Raw genomic sequence first — 14513 nt, forward strand, 5'->3', positions numbered from 1 at the left:
ACTAAATTTTTGTATGAAAGGATTATTGTTGGTTTCGAAACTATACTTGCAACGAGATTTCATTAGTGAACTTCTAAACCGTCAAAAATCCATTCATCAATATTCTGTTTGGTGTAAAGTGGGAGACAGAAATTGAAACAAGAATAAAACTCTAATTTAATTTGCACAAAGGGTAAAATTGAAATTAATTAATTGAAATGAGGGTATTTTAGGTATAAAATATTAAAATTTCAGTCTCTATCTCCAAAAATTTTAGTTCCCTGTGTCCCTATTTTTTGGAGGTACTGAAATACTGAAATTTTGGGGACAGAGACATAAAATTTAGTACCAGTCTCTGAACCAACAAACATGATACTGAGTTTCAGTCTCCCAATTTCTGTCTCAGTACCTCAAAACAAACACTACCCAAGTGTTCAGTCTCTTTTTGAATTAACCCCTGTAATTAGAAACAATCTTTTAGAAGCTTAGATATTATAACAATGCTCTTATGGCTATTATGGTTATGTGATTTCTTTCTTTCATTTTATCATTGTGAATATTATATTCATTAACACTAACATCCATGATAAATCATTTAATGATTCAAAAATACTTATTCATTATTGTATTCATAATAATACAATTATAAATACTAATACATTCATGCATCAGCTATCTAATTTGATTCACTCAAAACTCTTGCTCCATACATTCACAATAATTATAATTAAAATACCAGCCATAAAATACATGACATTTCTAAATCTATTATAAAAAATTTTGTTTGGAATTTTCTGATTTCTACAATCCATTTTCAATCTCACAATTCTCTCCTCCAAATCAATTAATTTATCTTCCACTCTCTGCTTAGAACTTTGAACCTCCACATCTCCAATAACATCATTCAACCATCTAAAAAACTTATAGTATGACAAATTGTCCTATAATAACCAAAAAACATACCATGAATGAGAGATATAAATTTCAATTTAATGGAACACTCAAAACTCAAAAAATAAAAATAAATTGAATTAATAATTACCCTATAATTTAGGCACCCTAAGAAAAACCTATTTGGATTCTCAACTGTTCCAGACTTGTATATTATTGCATATAGCTGACAGTTACACTTGGAAACGATTTTATTGCTGAAACTTCTTGCATGTGTTGAGTCACCCCTATAATTTCAACCGCTGCCTTCATTTCTTTCTCTTTGGCACCTTGTGCTTCTGGAACTTCCAGTGCTATTCATTCTGTGTTGTGCTAAGGTTTTGTTTCAGAGTGAATAATTGAGGATTCTGGACAATTAGAGTTTGAAACATGTTAAAATTAAACAACATTCAAGGACCAATTTGTTCTCATCGTTTAGAGTAATTTCAATGTAACATTTAACGGACACCTCAATCACATTAACAGTCTATATCAAAGGCGCTGTTAGTCTTACTAACAGAAGGATGTAACATATCCACGTTTTATTTTTTGGAGAATTTAATTGTTACTTTTTTTTTCAGGATCTAAATTGTCCGAATACGAAATTCTCAGGAGGTTATTTGTCACTTTACACTAATAATAATAATAATCACTCCATAATTAATATTGTCACTAATTTTTAAATTATTCTTTATATATTAATGACTAAATAATTAAATTAGTTTCAAAAAATTACATATAAAATATTTTGATCTCCAAGATATTTATTTTTAAAAAATTATTTTGAATAGATCTATTTAAATTATGAAAATGATTAATTTTTAGTATAGTAATATTTTTTGTCTTAATTATCTTATAATAAAATGTGTTACAAAATTATTTATCTAACATATATATTTAAAATTTGATTAAAATTAATCAAAACATCAATTTATACTATGAGAATAATTTTCGAAGATCTAAAATTAAAAACAATAAGAATACAAAATTGTTTAATATAAAATTTTTTAAACTAGTTTGGAAGTATATTTTACTTTCATATAGAAAAAATTGAAGAAAAAGCTTTTTATTATAAAAATAATTTGAAAATGATATACAACGACAAAATTATAAATGAAGAATAATAATATCCACCCATAAAACTATTATAGTAATGAGTTATGCTACACCAAGGTTCTGAAAATCGAACCGGTCATCAAATCGCTCTAGCTACTGATTTACTGATTCATAGGTTTAATCGGTTCGACCGTGGTTGAACCGAAAAACCGTTTTATAATAAAATAATAAATAAAATATAAATAAACACATGAAAATATAATTATAGTCTAATCTAAACTTCAAAATATCATTCAAATTAAAAGTACTACATAAACCAGAATTATTCAAAATTATTCAAAAGTACTAAACATTACCAATAATCTCAACTCTCAAGTTCACAACAAACAACATCCAAAATTATTCAAAATTATTCACAATTATCCAACAAACAACAAAATCCAGTTTAGTAAACAAACCAAAATCAGTTCATGTTTAAGTAATCAGTTAATCACTAATGAGTAAACAACAATTATTAACCAAAGTTCACAGTTCATCATGTTGAATCACAGTTCAGTTTCAGTAATCAGTTTCACTAATCACTCACTAGTCAATAATCACAGTACAGGGAGAATCACAGTTCAGTTTCATGTTGAATCTTGAATCAGTTCACAGTTTCACACTACACAGTTCAAAGAAAAATTAAACAGGGAGACAGAATTTCAAAGTTCACAGTTTCGGTGTTCATCATCTTGAATCACAGCTCAGTTTCAATTCAAAGTAAAATACCTCCAATCAGTTTGAGTAATCAACTAATCACACTACATAGTTCAAAGAAAAATAAAACAGGGAGAGTGGGAGACACTGAGACAGCGAAGGCACCTTCTCAGTTCTCCACGACTGCTGCGGTGGCTCGACGGCGGTGGCTCGACCCGTGTGAGAGTAAGGTGTTCTCACTTCTCAGTTCTCGACGGCTCTAGGTGGCGCGACGGCGGTGTCTCGACGGCGAGTCCTCGACTTGTGTGACGCGGTGACGCCAGTGACTTCAGTGAAGCAAGCTTGCTCGAAGAAGAATCATCAACAATTGGAACCATTGAAGCAGAGAGAGCAGCGAAGCCAATTAGGGATCTCAGTCTCAGCCTTAGGAGTTTTCGTGATTTAGGGATTCAGACTTCAGAGGGAAAAAAACTAAAAAACGGCAGCGTTTTGTTGCTAACTTAAAAACCGGCCGGGTCACGGTTCGGTTCGACCGACCGGTTTGCCGGTTCAATTCCAGTTTTTTAATTTCACGATTTTAATGATTGACCGATCCGTTTTTCGGTCCGATTCATGGTTTGACCGGTCCGACCGGTTGGTTCGAACCGATTTTCAGAACATTGTGCTACACATACAAGTCTTTTTGGCTTACAAGTCTTGCAAGTTGGGCAAAGTCTAACAAAAACTACATTCACCCACTAGAACGTGATAACACGCGCGTCACTTAACCGTTTTCAAAGCGCGCTCTCACTCACCATTATGGAAGATACTTCTTCTTCACATTCCTCCTTCTCCTCCTCCTCTTCCTTCTTCTTCTTCTCATTCTTTTTTGCGTTTCTCCTTCTTTTTCTTCGCGTGTGTCATTTTCATCGTTGTTTTTTTTATTACTGTTGTTGTTACTGCATTTTTTTCGTCCTCTTCTTTCTATTGATTTTGCAACATTATATATTTTTTTCTTCTTTATTTATTTTTTCTCCCAAGAAGAATTATAAGAAAACGAAATGAGAATATGAGGAAGAAGAAGCAGTAGAAGATGAAGAGGAGGAGGAAGAGGAAGAGTTTTGAATTATGCAAAACTTATCAGAATACCAAAAATTCTTAAAATACACCCAAATATCTTCTTATTACACCCAAATATCTTCGTGTTACACCCAAATTTGCTATAAGTACAGAAAAATATTTTCTATAATGCTGCACTTTTTTCTTCTTTTTTTCCTTATTTCTTTCTTTCTTTTAGTTAAATGAATGTAAGTTCATCCTCTTTCAAGTAATTTTGCAGCATTATGTGTTTCTCTTCTTCTTCTTTGTTTAATTTTTTTATTTTTATTCTTGTTAAGAGAGTAAAATAAGAAGAAACTTGAGAAGGTAAAATAAAAAGAAAAATATGAATAAGAAAAAAAGAAGAAAAAGATGGTGATGATGATAAAAAAAAAAAAGAAGAAACAGTAGATGAGAAGGAGGAAGAGGAATAGTTTTAAATTACGCATAACTTATCAGAATAAAAATACACCCAAAATTTTTTAAAATATACTCAAATATCTTCGTGTTACACCCAAATATATTCATGCTACACCCAAATTTGTTGCAGAAAAATATTTTCTCTAATGCTATATTTTTTCTTCTAAATTAAACCACACCTTAGCCACTTGATTGGATTCAAAACAATAATCAATTTCGTTCTGGTTCAATAAAAAGAAAAGATGAGAAGAAATTTCAATAAAAAAAGAAGGAGGAAGAGGAGAAGGAAGAAGAGGTGGTGTTGATGGCGATGATAACGGGAAAGAAAAATTACGAAGAAGAAGAAGAGGCACAGAAAAAGAAGAAGAAGAAGAGGCACAGAGAAAAACGTGAAAGCGCGTGAATATAAATGACTTGTATGCCTTGTATGGAAAAACGCTTATATGTGGAGAATAACTCTATAGTAATTTAGGGGCAATTTACGCAAATAAAATGAATGAACAAAACCTTTACGCAAATACAACATTAGCAATTTCCAGATGCAAATGCAACAAACGCAATTGTATGTAATCCGCTACACCCTGTAGCGGAACTCAATTGCACGTAATCCGCTACAAGCTATCGCAGATTACGCTGAGGATAACAATAATCATAAACCGCTACACCCTGTAGCGATTTATGCTCATATGGTGCTAGACTCATAATCCGCTACACCCTCTAGCAGATTATGAAGAGTGTGGAAGCTTGGGAAGATGCCTATATATACCCAACAAGTTGTGTAGAGTGTAATTTTCATTCATTCATAACTTGGGGAATGGAGAGTAAAGAGAGCTTTTTGGTGTTAGTGCACCATTTTGGAAAAATAAAAAAGAGTAAGAGGCACGGTGTGAAGTTTACAGATAAAAAATCGCTGAGTGTTTTTATCAGGTCGTCTGATACATTGTTGGATCTGAAGAGTAGTATACTGTAGAAGTTGGGCGCGGGTGGCACAAAGTGGGTGAAAAAGTTGTTCTACAAGATCCCTATTGCGGTTGTGTCAACCGGCGTGCAATATGACACGTTCGTGTTACGAACAGATGAAGATATGCAGGTGTTGTTTCATTGTCGTCGGAGTTTTCTGGAAGTGAGGATACATGAGTTGTTTGCGAACCTGGAACATGAGATCGATAGTTCTGGTGCATCCGCTCCAAACTCCCAGTCCACCACGATGGGGGGTGCCTCCACCTTGATGCCCATCGTTGCACCTGAGTGTTTGTTGGAGTATCGGCCAGCCGATCCAGTTGGGACATTCACCTCAACTCATCCATCTCTAGATGTAGGACATGAAGGAGAACCAAATCGGGTGGAAAATGCTATGCTAGAGGATGATTCCGACGAAGAGCCTGCTGACATTAGAGGGGACAACGATGATGAAATTCCGACAAACCCAGCAACATGTCAACCACCGTCAAGTGCCGGCACACATGAGCAACCTGCACATTATTCTACCCTGGATCTGGGAGCCACCGGCCAACCGACGGAGTCAGCACCAACCTTTGGGGGTCAAGGGTTGCACGAGAAAAATTATGTAGCTGAATTTCTAGTTGGCCAATCTTTCCACATTAAGGAGGAAGATGTGCTTACTGTAAAGGATTACAGCATTCGGCGTGGTGTTGAGTATAGAGTGATGGAGTCGGATCATCTTAAGTACCATGGGAGATGCAAGGAGTTTGTGAAGGGTTGCACGTGGATGATTCGCATCAGCCTTCGAGCACGGAAGGGAACTTGGGAGGTTCGGCAGTACAACGGACCACACACATGCTTGGCTACATCGATATCCAGTGACCACCGACAACTAGATTATCACGTGATCTATGCGAAGATCTTTCCTCTTGAAGACGTCTCTGGTTTGAGTCGGTGATGACGTCGACGACTCAACCGTGTACTTTCATCGTCTTTTCTGGACGTTTCCTCCTTGTGTTGAAGCTTTCCGACACTGCAAGCCATTGGTCAGCATAGACGGTACTCATCTGTATGGCAAGTATGGAGGGACTTTGCTCCTGGCCATCGCTCAAGATGAAAACTCCAACATCTTGCCTATTGCTTTCAGTCTCGTGGAGGGGGAAAATGCCGAGTCTTGGTCTTTCTTCCTGACCAACCTGCGGCAACATGTGACTCCGCAACAGGGGATACTGGTCATCTCAGATAGGCACAACGGCATCAAGGCTGCATTAGAGAACCTTAACAGTGGGTGGTTACCCCCGCATGCGTACCGAGCATTTTGTATTCGACATGTTGCAGCTAACTTTGCACTCAGTTTCAAGGGCACGGATGCAAAGCGTTTGCTTGTGAACGCTGCTTATGCGAAGACTGAGGCAAATTTTCACTATTGGTTTGATATAATGTGGACTGAGAATCCGGCAATGTGTGATTGGGAGAACAGAATAGAATACGATAAGTGGACTCGGCACCAGGATGGTGGCAGACGGTTCGGTCACATGACGACCAATATACCTGAGTGTATTAATTCTGTTCTGAAGGGTACACGGAATCTTCCGGTTACCGCCCTAGTGAAGTCCATATATGGTCAGCTAGCGGAGTTGTTCGTGATTCGTGGTCAAACGGCAGAGGCTCAATTGGCCAGCGGTGCCAAGTTCTGCCAGTCTTTTATGAAAGAGATGGAGCGCAACTTGAAATACTCCAGATGCTTCACTGTCACCCTGTTCGATAGACACCAGTCTAAGTACACCGTTGCCGAGACGACGCCCACCGGGAGCTTTTTACTTGGGACGTACCGAGTTTCCCTTCAGCATCGTACATGCGATTGTGGATACTTTCAGGCTCTCCATTACCCATGTTGCCATGCGATTGCATGTTGTGCTCAGTCACGAATTGACTGGTCTATCTATGTCGATGAGGTCTACACCATGCAGAAGGTGTTCAGGGTGTATCAGATGGGTTTTGTGCCGCCAATACCAGAGGGACTTTGGCCACCTTATGACGGCCCGACTGTTATTCCGGACCCCAGCTTGAGGCGTTGTCGTGATGGGCGACCGAGGTCTACCAGAATCCGGAACAACATGGATGAGGCCGACCCTAACCGACCGAAGCGATGCGGGCTCTGCAGACAGTCTGGGCACACGCGTAGGTCTTGCCTCCAGAGAGGCTCCACCATTGCCGGTAGTTCGTAGGACTTCTAGTCTGTGTACTTCTAGTTTTTTGAATTTTATATTCTCCTGTAGCAATTTACGTTTTCGGGTGTTAGTGTTAGTGCTTTTGGTGTGTTTGTGTTTGTGTTGGTTCCGACCTATTTGTATGACTTATGACTTATGACTAATGTAGAAATTAAATATGTGTTAGTGTTAATGCCTGGTACCTATTATATTTCTACGGCTTATTGTTTATGGAGACTATATTTGTATAACTTCGTACATTTTGCATCACGAGTTGTTACTGTTAGACTAGTATTGATAGGCATCTTCCCAAGCTTTCACACTCTTCATAATCCGCTAGAGGGTGTAGCAGATTATGAGTCTAGCACCATATGAGCATAAACCGCTACAAGGTGTAGCGGTTTATGATTATTATTATCCTCAACGTAATTCGCGATAGCTTGTAGCGGATTACGTGCAATTGAGTTCCGCTACAGGGCATAACGGATTATATACAATTGCGTTTATTGTATTTGCGTATGAAAATTGTCAATGTTGTATTTCGCTTTTGATTTTTTATATGGAGAAGAGAATGTAGCAATACAACAATGTGGAGAAGAGAGATGTTTTATATATATATATATGGTGTTAGTAGAAAACGGACCCTCCATTTTAAGTTTGAAAAAAAAATAAAAAAAGTTAAAAATCCTAATCGGATGGTCCGTTTTGATTTAAAAATCCTAATCGGATAGTCCGTTTTGATTTAAAAAAGAAAAAAAAAAAGAAAACTAAACTAATCGGACGGTTCGATTTGTAATTTCGAAAATAAAAAAATTTTAATGTTGAAATCGGACCGTCCGATTTTCATTTTAACAAATTAAAAAAATAAAAAATACATATCGGACCCTCCGATTTGGTGTTTATTTTCTTCTTCAAGCAACTCGGACTCTCCGATTTGTAGTTTATTTTTTTTTATCAAACAAATCGGACCGTCCGATTTGAATAAAACACCATGTAAAAAAAAACACCTAATTTTTCAATAACAATATATTACACATATATTTAACCAATATAAAAAAAAATTAGCTGTTGTATTTGCATAAAGATTTCATTCATTCATTTTATTTGTGTAAATTGCCCGTAATTTAGTATTCAATTTTTAATTTTAGTTGTAGGTTTTATAAAAGTAAAAAAAAAATATATGCTAATATAAATATGAAATTAAGAGGATTAGGGCTCAAACTTCAAACAGACGGCCTCTGCCCTCAGAAGTTCCGACTCAGGCTCACCCTCACTCCAGCGGCGCCGGCGACATTCATTCGCAGCACAGGCAGCACCGGCCACTGGCGTCCCTAGCTCTCTCTCCCTCACGTCTCGAACGCACCGGAATAAGATATCATCCCTCCCTCTCTCATAGCTCTCTCTCCCTCTCTCTCTCTCGTAGCACAGCCCAGAGCAAAGAGAGCACCGGCGGCGACGACTCGGCTCTCTCCCTCCCACCGGAGTACCTGGCTCTCTCTCCCTCACAGCTGCGAAGGTGCTCTCTCTCTCTCTCCCCCTCTCTCAGCTCTGCGGCGGACGGCGGTGAACGACGTCCTCTTCGTTCTTTATTTGGCTGGTAAGCAACTGATGCTTTGGTTTGTATATATTTTTATAGCTGCGTGCTTTACATTCGTTTACATTTCTTTTATTTCTTTTATTTTATATTAGATGTTGGTATAGATATATTAGTTACATTAATAGAAGTCTTTAAAAAATGCAGTTAATTATCCTCAGACTTGGATTGGGTTCGTGCACACACAAAACCCTTAGCAGCTCAAACCCGCGGGTTCGGGAACTGCGATTTACTCCCTCCGGCCACCGACGTTCACAGGTTGTTATTCCTTTTTTTTTTCTTTCTGTCGTTTGTTGGTTCGAATCTGCTTCTCTTTCTCATTTACTATTAGTATGCTCAGTTAGTATGCTCTTTCTCTCTCTTCTTTTGTTTTGGAGCTGTTGTGTTGTTCTGGAAGTTTTATTTGGGTTTCAGTTTGATTTAAATTGTTCTATTTGTGTTCTAGTTTTTGTTGTTGCTAAATACTGTATTTTATTTTTATTGTATGTTGAGATGTAATGTCGACTATTTAGACTAGTTTAATCTTGAGCTTGATATATTTCTATATTTTTAGGTGAAATCTTACTTCTCACATGAACTTTTCATAATTTTGACTGAACTGCAGAAGGAAAAAAAACTAGTGATTGACTTTTTTAGTTTAAAACCAATTCAAACACATATCAGAAATCTATACTTGGTTTAGTTGAAAGAAAAATTGTGTTCAACTCTTAACAGATGAGTGCAGTGTTGGTTATGCCATTTGAATTTGTCTTAAAAGGTTTGATTGTGTTTTGTTGTTTTATTTTGTCTGATAAATCAGATATACCTTCTGCTCAGTAAGAGAGCTTGATTTAGGTAACATTTACCAAAGTCATATTGGACCGTCTCTCTGCAGGTTTGCCCTGCAACCCTGGGTTTCATAACGTGGCACTGGCATTTCCATTGGGAATGATGAATAATCCAATATTTAGGCCTTTGATACCATTATGTCACACTACTTGTTCCTTGACCCCAGCTTATCGTCTCTTTTCGCAATACAATCTCTTTTTTTCTCAGCCTACCTTTCTATCCAATGCGCTGCAGAATTATATCAATTCTGATAACCCTTACCATGGCCAAAAGATCCATTCCCAGATTCTGAAATCTGGCTTTGTTCCAAACACTAACATCTCCATAAAGTTACTGATATTGTATCTTAAATGCAATTGTTTAAGATATGCACGCCAGATGTTTGATGGTTTACATGATAAAACTTTAACTGCATATAACTATATGATCAGTGGCTATCTCAAACAAGGGCAAGTAGAAGAGTCACTTGGCTTGGTGCATAGGCTTTTAGTGTCTGGTGAAAGGCTTGATGGTTTTACTTTTTCAATGGTGTTAAAGGCATCTACTTTGGGTTGTGGTGTTCCTATGATTAGTGATCTAGGCAGAATGGTACATGCCCATATAATCAAATCTGATGCTGAGAAAGATGAAGTTCTTTATACATCACTAATTGATTCTTATGTTAAGAATGGGAGAGTTGCTTTTGCTAGGACTGTGTTCGATGTGATGTCTGAGAAGAATGTGATATGTTCTACGTCCCTCATCTCTGGTTACATGGATCAAGGCTCCACCAAGGATGCAGAATGTATATTTCGCAGGACATTGAACAAGGATGTAGTGGTGTTTAATGCAATGATTGAAGGCTACAGTCGAACAGCTGAATTTGCCATGAAATCTCTTGATGTTTACATTGACATGCAGAGAATGAACTTCAGGCCAAATATGTCTACATTTGCTAGCATAATTGGTGCTTGCTCAATGCTTGCATCATTTGAAATTGGTCAACAAGTACAAAGTCAGCTGATGAAGACTCCATTTTTTATGAACATTAAATTAGGAAGTGCTCTTATAGACATGTATTGCAAATGTGGAAGAATTGTAGATGCCCGAAGAGTTTTTGACCACATGCTTGAGAGGAATGTATTTACATGGACATCCATGATTGATGGATATGGTAAGAATGGGTTTCCTGATGAAGCACTTGAGCTGTTCGAAACGATGCAGAAGGATGACTTTATTGTACCCAATTTTGTAACATTCCTCAGTGCTCTCTCAGCTTGTGCACATGCTGGGCTTGTAGAAAAGGGTTGGGAGATCTTTGAGAGAATGAACAATGAGTACATGGTAAAACCAGGGATGGAGCACTATGCTTGCATGGTTGATATGTTAGGACGTGCAGGGAGGCTGAATCAGGCATGGGAATTTGTCATGAGGATGCCTGAGAAGCCCAATTCTGATGTGTGGGCTGCTCTACTTAGTTCATGCAGACTCCATGGTAATGTAGAGATGGCAAAATTAGCTGCAGATGAGCTTTTTAAGCTAAATTCTGATGGAAGGCCGGGGGCATATGTTGCACTATCCAATACTTTGGCTGATGCTGGGAAATGGGATAGTGTTAGTGAGCTTAGAGAAATAATGAAAGAGAGGGGAATATCAAAAAACACTGCTTGCAGTTGGGTTGGAGCTGACAGTGTTTATTAATCCACACATGCAGGTGCAAAGTTGCACAAGAAGGAATATATCTTACTTTTGTGATGCTCGGTACATTTGATTACTTATTTATTTAAGCATCAGATGTTCATATAAAGCTAACCAACCATGGATTCTTATGGTAGTGATGCTGCAGTAAAATTTTACAGTTTTGATTGAACTTCTTATAAATGTCTGATAGAACAACTGAAAGAACTGCAGTGTTTAGTATGAAATTAGAGGTTAATTGTTACCTGAGGTCTTCCCTGAACCTTTTTGTCAACAAATACTTCTCAAACTTGAGTAATGACATATGGTATTTTTGTTTGTTGGCTGTCAGTTTTGAAGTTGCAATTTGAGCTTTGGTTATGTTGTTCTAAGATTGTGCAAGTGTTTGCTCAAGGCCACAAATGAGATGCAAAGTTCCATGTTAAATAAAATTGCGATGATTTTGATCATTTTCAAGGATGTTTTGTCCCCTCTTGCATAAGTACCTATAATGCTGCAAAAATGAGCTATAGCTTCTTTTCACGAGCCAATTCTTAATTAACATTAATAGCTATTCCGGTTTGTTATTTTTTTGTGATTGGAGGTCTGCAATTATCCTTTCCTGAAGTGGTATTGTCAATTGATTTAATGTTTTCATTATGTTTTGGGTTGTTTTATGGCCATTGCAAGAAAGTAAATAAATCCTGGCCTTCTGCTGTTGTTTTCAGTTTCAAATTTGTCACGATGAAATTAAAAAGCAAAACCGAAAAGTGTGCCGTGGAAAAGAAGAGGAAAAGGAAGCTGGAAAAAATTGTTGTCATTGAGACAGATAATACATTGAATGCTGAAGGTATAATATTTTGATAGATGTTTTTTCTTCCCCTTTTTGAAATGTTATCATGTCGCATTTATTTATTAATGAAACAACTGGCTTACTGTACTGTTTCAGTGGATAATGGAATGCAAGTTGGAAAGGAGAAAAAGGAGAAATCTTCTATCAATAGAAAGAGGAAGAATAAAGATAAAAATCGTCGAAAGGGTGAAGTTGATTTAGAGGAGAATAGTGGTGAGCTAGTGTCAATAAGCATTGAATTTCATTTTAATGGTTCAGCAAAGTGCCATATGTTGATATTAAATTTGTTTCCACTTCTATTAGATGGGATTGTTCATGACCATCCTTCTGAAGCTCAAGAAATCAAAGATACTGAGGAGCATGGAGATGCTGATACTGGAGCAGCCATCAAATCCCGTAATTAACAATTTGGTTTTATTTATTGGAAATAAAATGGCCTTTCTGAACTTCCATTTATTTTTAGTTACTCATGGAATTCGTCTTTCTCTTGTAGGTAAAAAGAAATCTAAAAAGAAGAGGAAAAAGGAAGCTAGTTTTGTAAATGAGGTGGAAAATTCTCCAAAAAAGGGAGGGGACCCTGATCAGGATCAAATTTATGTTATTTCTTCTGGGGATGAGGACTTCTCAAAAGGAATGAGAAGTATGAATTTTCGAATGGATTGGGATTAGTTTGCATTTCTTTAGAAAAATTGTGCCCATTGATCTTATATTTGCATGATTCATGCATGGATAATGGACTTATATATTAAGCATTTGTAGTCATAACATGATTAATATTTATCTATCGACTATTTACTGGTCCTGAAGCAAGTTGGATTCAAATTCATCATTTTTATTTTTCTGCATTGATGTCGTCTATGCCTATTATTTCTGACGTGGTTACTTAAAACTGCAGAGTGGATCACGGAATACCATCAAAGTAGACCAGGGCTGAATATATTGCAGGAGCAAATTGACGAATTCATAACTGCTCATGAGGAAAAACTGGAGCAGGTAAAATGTTTAATAACCCGCTTGCATTTATTTCCCTATAGTAGTTTCAAGGCTTTGAAAAATAACAATCCAGTGGTAGACTTTAACATGTTCCAGTTGTTAATCCCTTCTGTTCAAAACTACACATTTGAAATGTATATCTGTTCTCCATAATCTGGCTGAATCCTAAGCCATTTTATATATTGTTAAATCATATCAAGTTATTCTATTCCAATGATATTTTGATATTTAACAATCCATTGCCAAATGTAAGATCTTAACATTAATTTACTCCATATCTTTGGTTTCCAATGTTATGCACAATTCAGGAAAGGAGAGAGAGAGAAGAACGTGCAGCAGAAGGGGGTTGGACTGTTGTTGTACATCATAAGGGTAGGAAGAAAACTACCGATGCCGAAAGCGGAGTAGCTGTGGGATCTGTTGCACAAGCTGCAGTGGAGAACAAAATGGCAAAAAAGAAGAACAAAGAAGTGAAGGGAGATTTCTACCGGTTTCAAAAGAAAGAAGCCCAGAGAAATGGTATGAGCTGCATTGAATTTATCATTTCAATTTCAAAAACAAATAGTCTAATCAAATGGTGTATGCAGAAGCTTCCTTACTTTTATTTTGAATTTCTAAGTCGTAACTTTGTACAGGATTTGTTGAATTTGCACCTTATTTTTATTGAGATAATCATTTTTGCTTTTCTTGCAGAGATCATGATGCTGCAGAGCAAATTTGAAGACGACAAAAAGAGACTGCAGCAATTAAGAGCTGCCAGAAAATTTAGACCTTATTAACAGTTTTCTAGAGCACAGGGATCCAATTTTTTTTTTCTTTCACCCTTTGGGATCATGGGAAGATACCCTAGGGTTGGAATTGATCATAGAGATGGAAAATCTTAAATAGAACGGTTTAAATATCCCAATTTTGTAGCTGCTGTCAATTTATTTATTATTATTATAGCTGAATTCTTAATGTAATTTTGAGTAGTTGTTTTACAACGTTGGCGAAACTTCTTTGGCCCTATTTCCCTTGACATAGCTTTGTTAAATTATTATTATTATTATTATTTAGGTATTTTTTGGTTTAGTCTCTAAGATCAACACAATATTAGCTAAATTGAAGAAATATTTCAGTCAAACCACTAGAAGTTGTTTAATAGTTAATTTATCTGGTGATCTCAAAAGAGAGACAAAGGAGATATAGTCATATAGATGCTAGTCTCCCTAACAAAAAATCTGAATGATGATGAATTATCATTGTTGATATTGAATATATCCATTCGCGTTGACTAATT

At 36.6% G+C, this 14513-nt stretch overlaps 1 protein-coding gene across 3 annotated transcripts; it reads left to right on the plus strand.

Moving 5' to 3' along the window:
• Positions 1-8418: 8418 nt before the first annotated feature.
• Positions 8419-14252, plus strand: LOC112776295 (uncharacterized). Of its 3 annotated transcripts, none has more exons than XR_011877487.1 (10): positions 8529-8907; positions 9052-9162; positions 9779-11425; positions 12117-12238; positions 12338-12454; positions 12545-12637; positions 12735-12881; positions 13137-13234; positions 13543-13753; positions 13928-14252. XR_011877487.1 is itself a non-coding variant. In XM_072227468.1 (10 exons), the coding sequence occupies exons 3-10, from the start codon at positions 11420-11422 to the stop codon at positions 14011-14013; spliced, it is 927 nt and encodes a 308-aa protein (XP_072083569.1). In that variant the 5' UTR covers positions 8529-8907; positions 9052-9162; positions 9779-11419; the 3' UTR covers positions 14014-14252. The 3 variants fall into 3 exon arrangements, 2 of the variants coding, with proteins under 2 accessions (XP_025676178.1, XP_072083569.1); XM_072227468.1 differs by having other exon boundaries at positions 9779-11472; XM_025820393.2 differs by lacking the exon at positions 9779-11425 and having other exon boundaries at positions 8419-8907.
• The last annotated feature ends 261 nt before the right edge of the window (positions 14253-14513 follow it).

Source organism: Arachis hypogaea, chromosome 19, assembly GCF_003086295.3.
Source record: "Arachis hypogaea cultivar Tifrunner chromosome 19, arahy.Tifrunner.gnm2.J5K5, whole genome shotgun sequence".
Lineage (NCBI taxonomy): Eukaryota > Viridiplantae > Streptophyta > Magnoliopsida > Fabales > Fabaceae > Arachis > Arachis hypogaea.

Coding starts and splice junctions, on each gene's coding strand:
- LOC112776295 (XM_072227468.1), top strand. CDS start 11,420: ATGCAGGTGCAAAGTTGCACAAGAAGGAATATATCTTACTTTTGTGAT. Junction 12,638..12,734: donor TGGAGCAGCCATCAAATCCC/GTAATTAACAAT, acceptor TTTCTCTTGTAG/GTAAAAAGAAATCTAAAAAG. Junction 13,754..13,927: donor GAAAGAAGCCCAGAGAAATG/GTATGAGCTGCA, acceptor CTTTTCTTGCAG/AGATCATGATGCTGCAGAGC.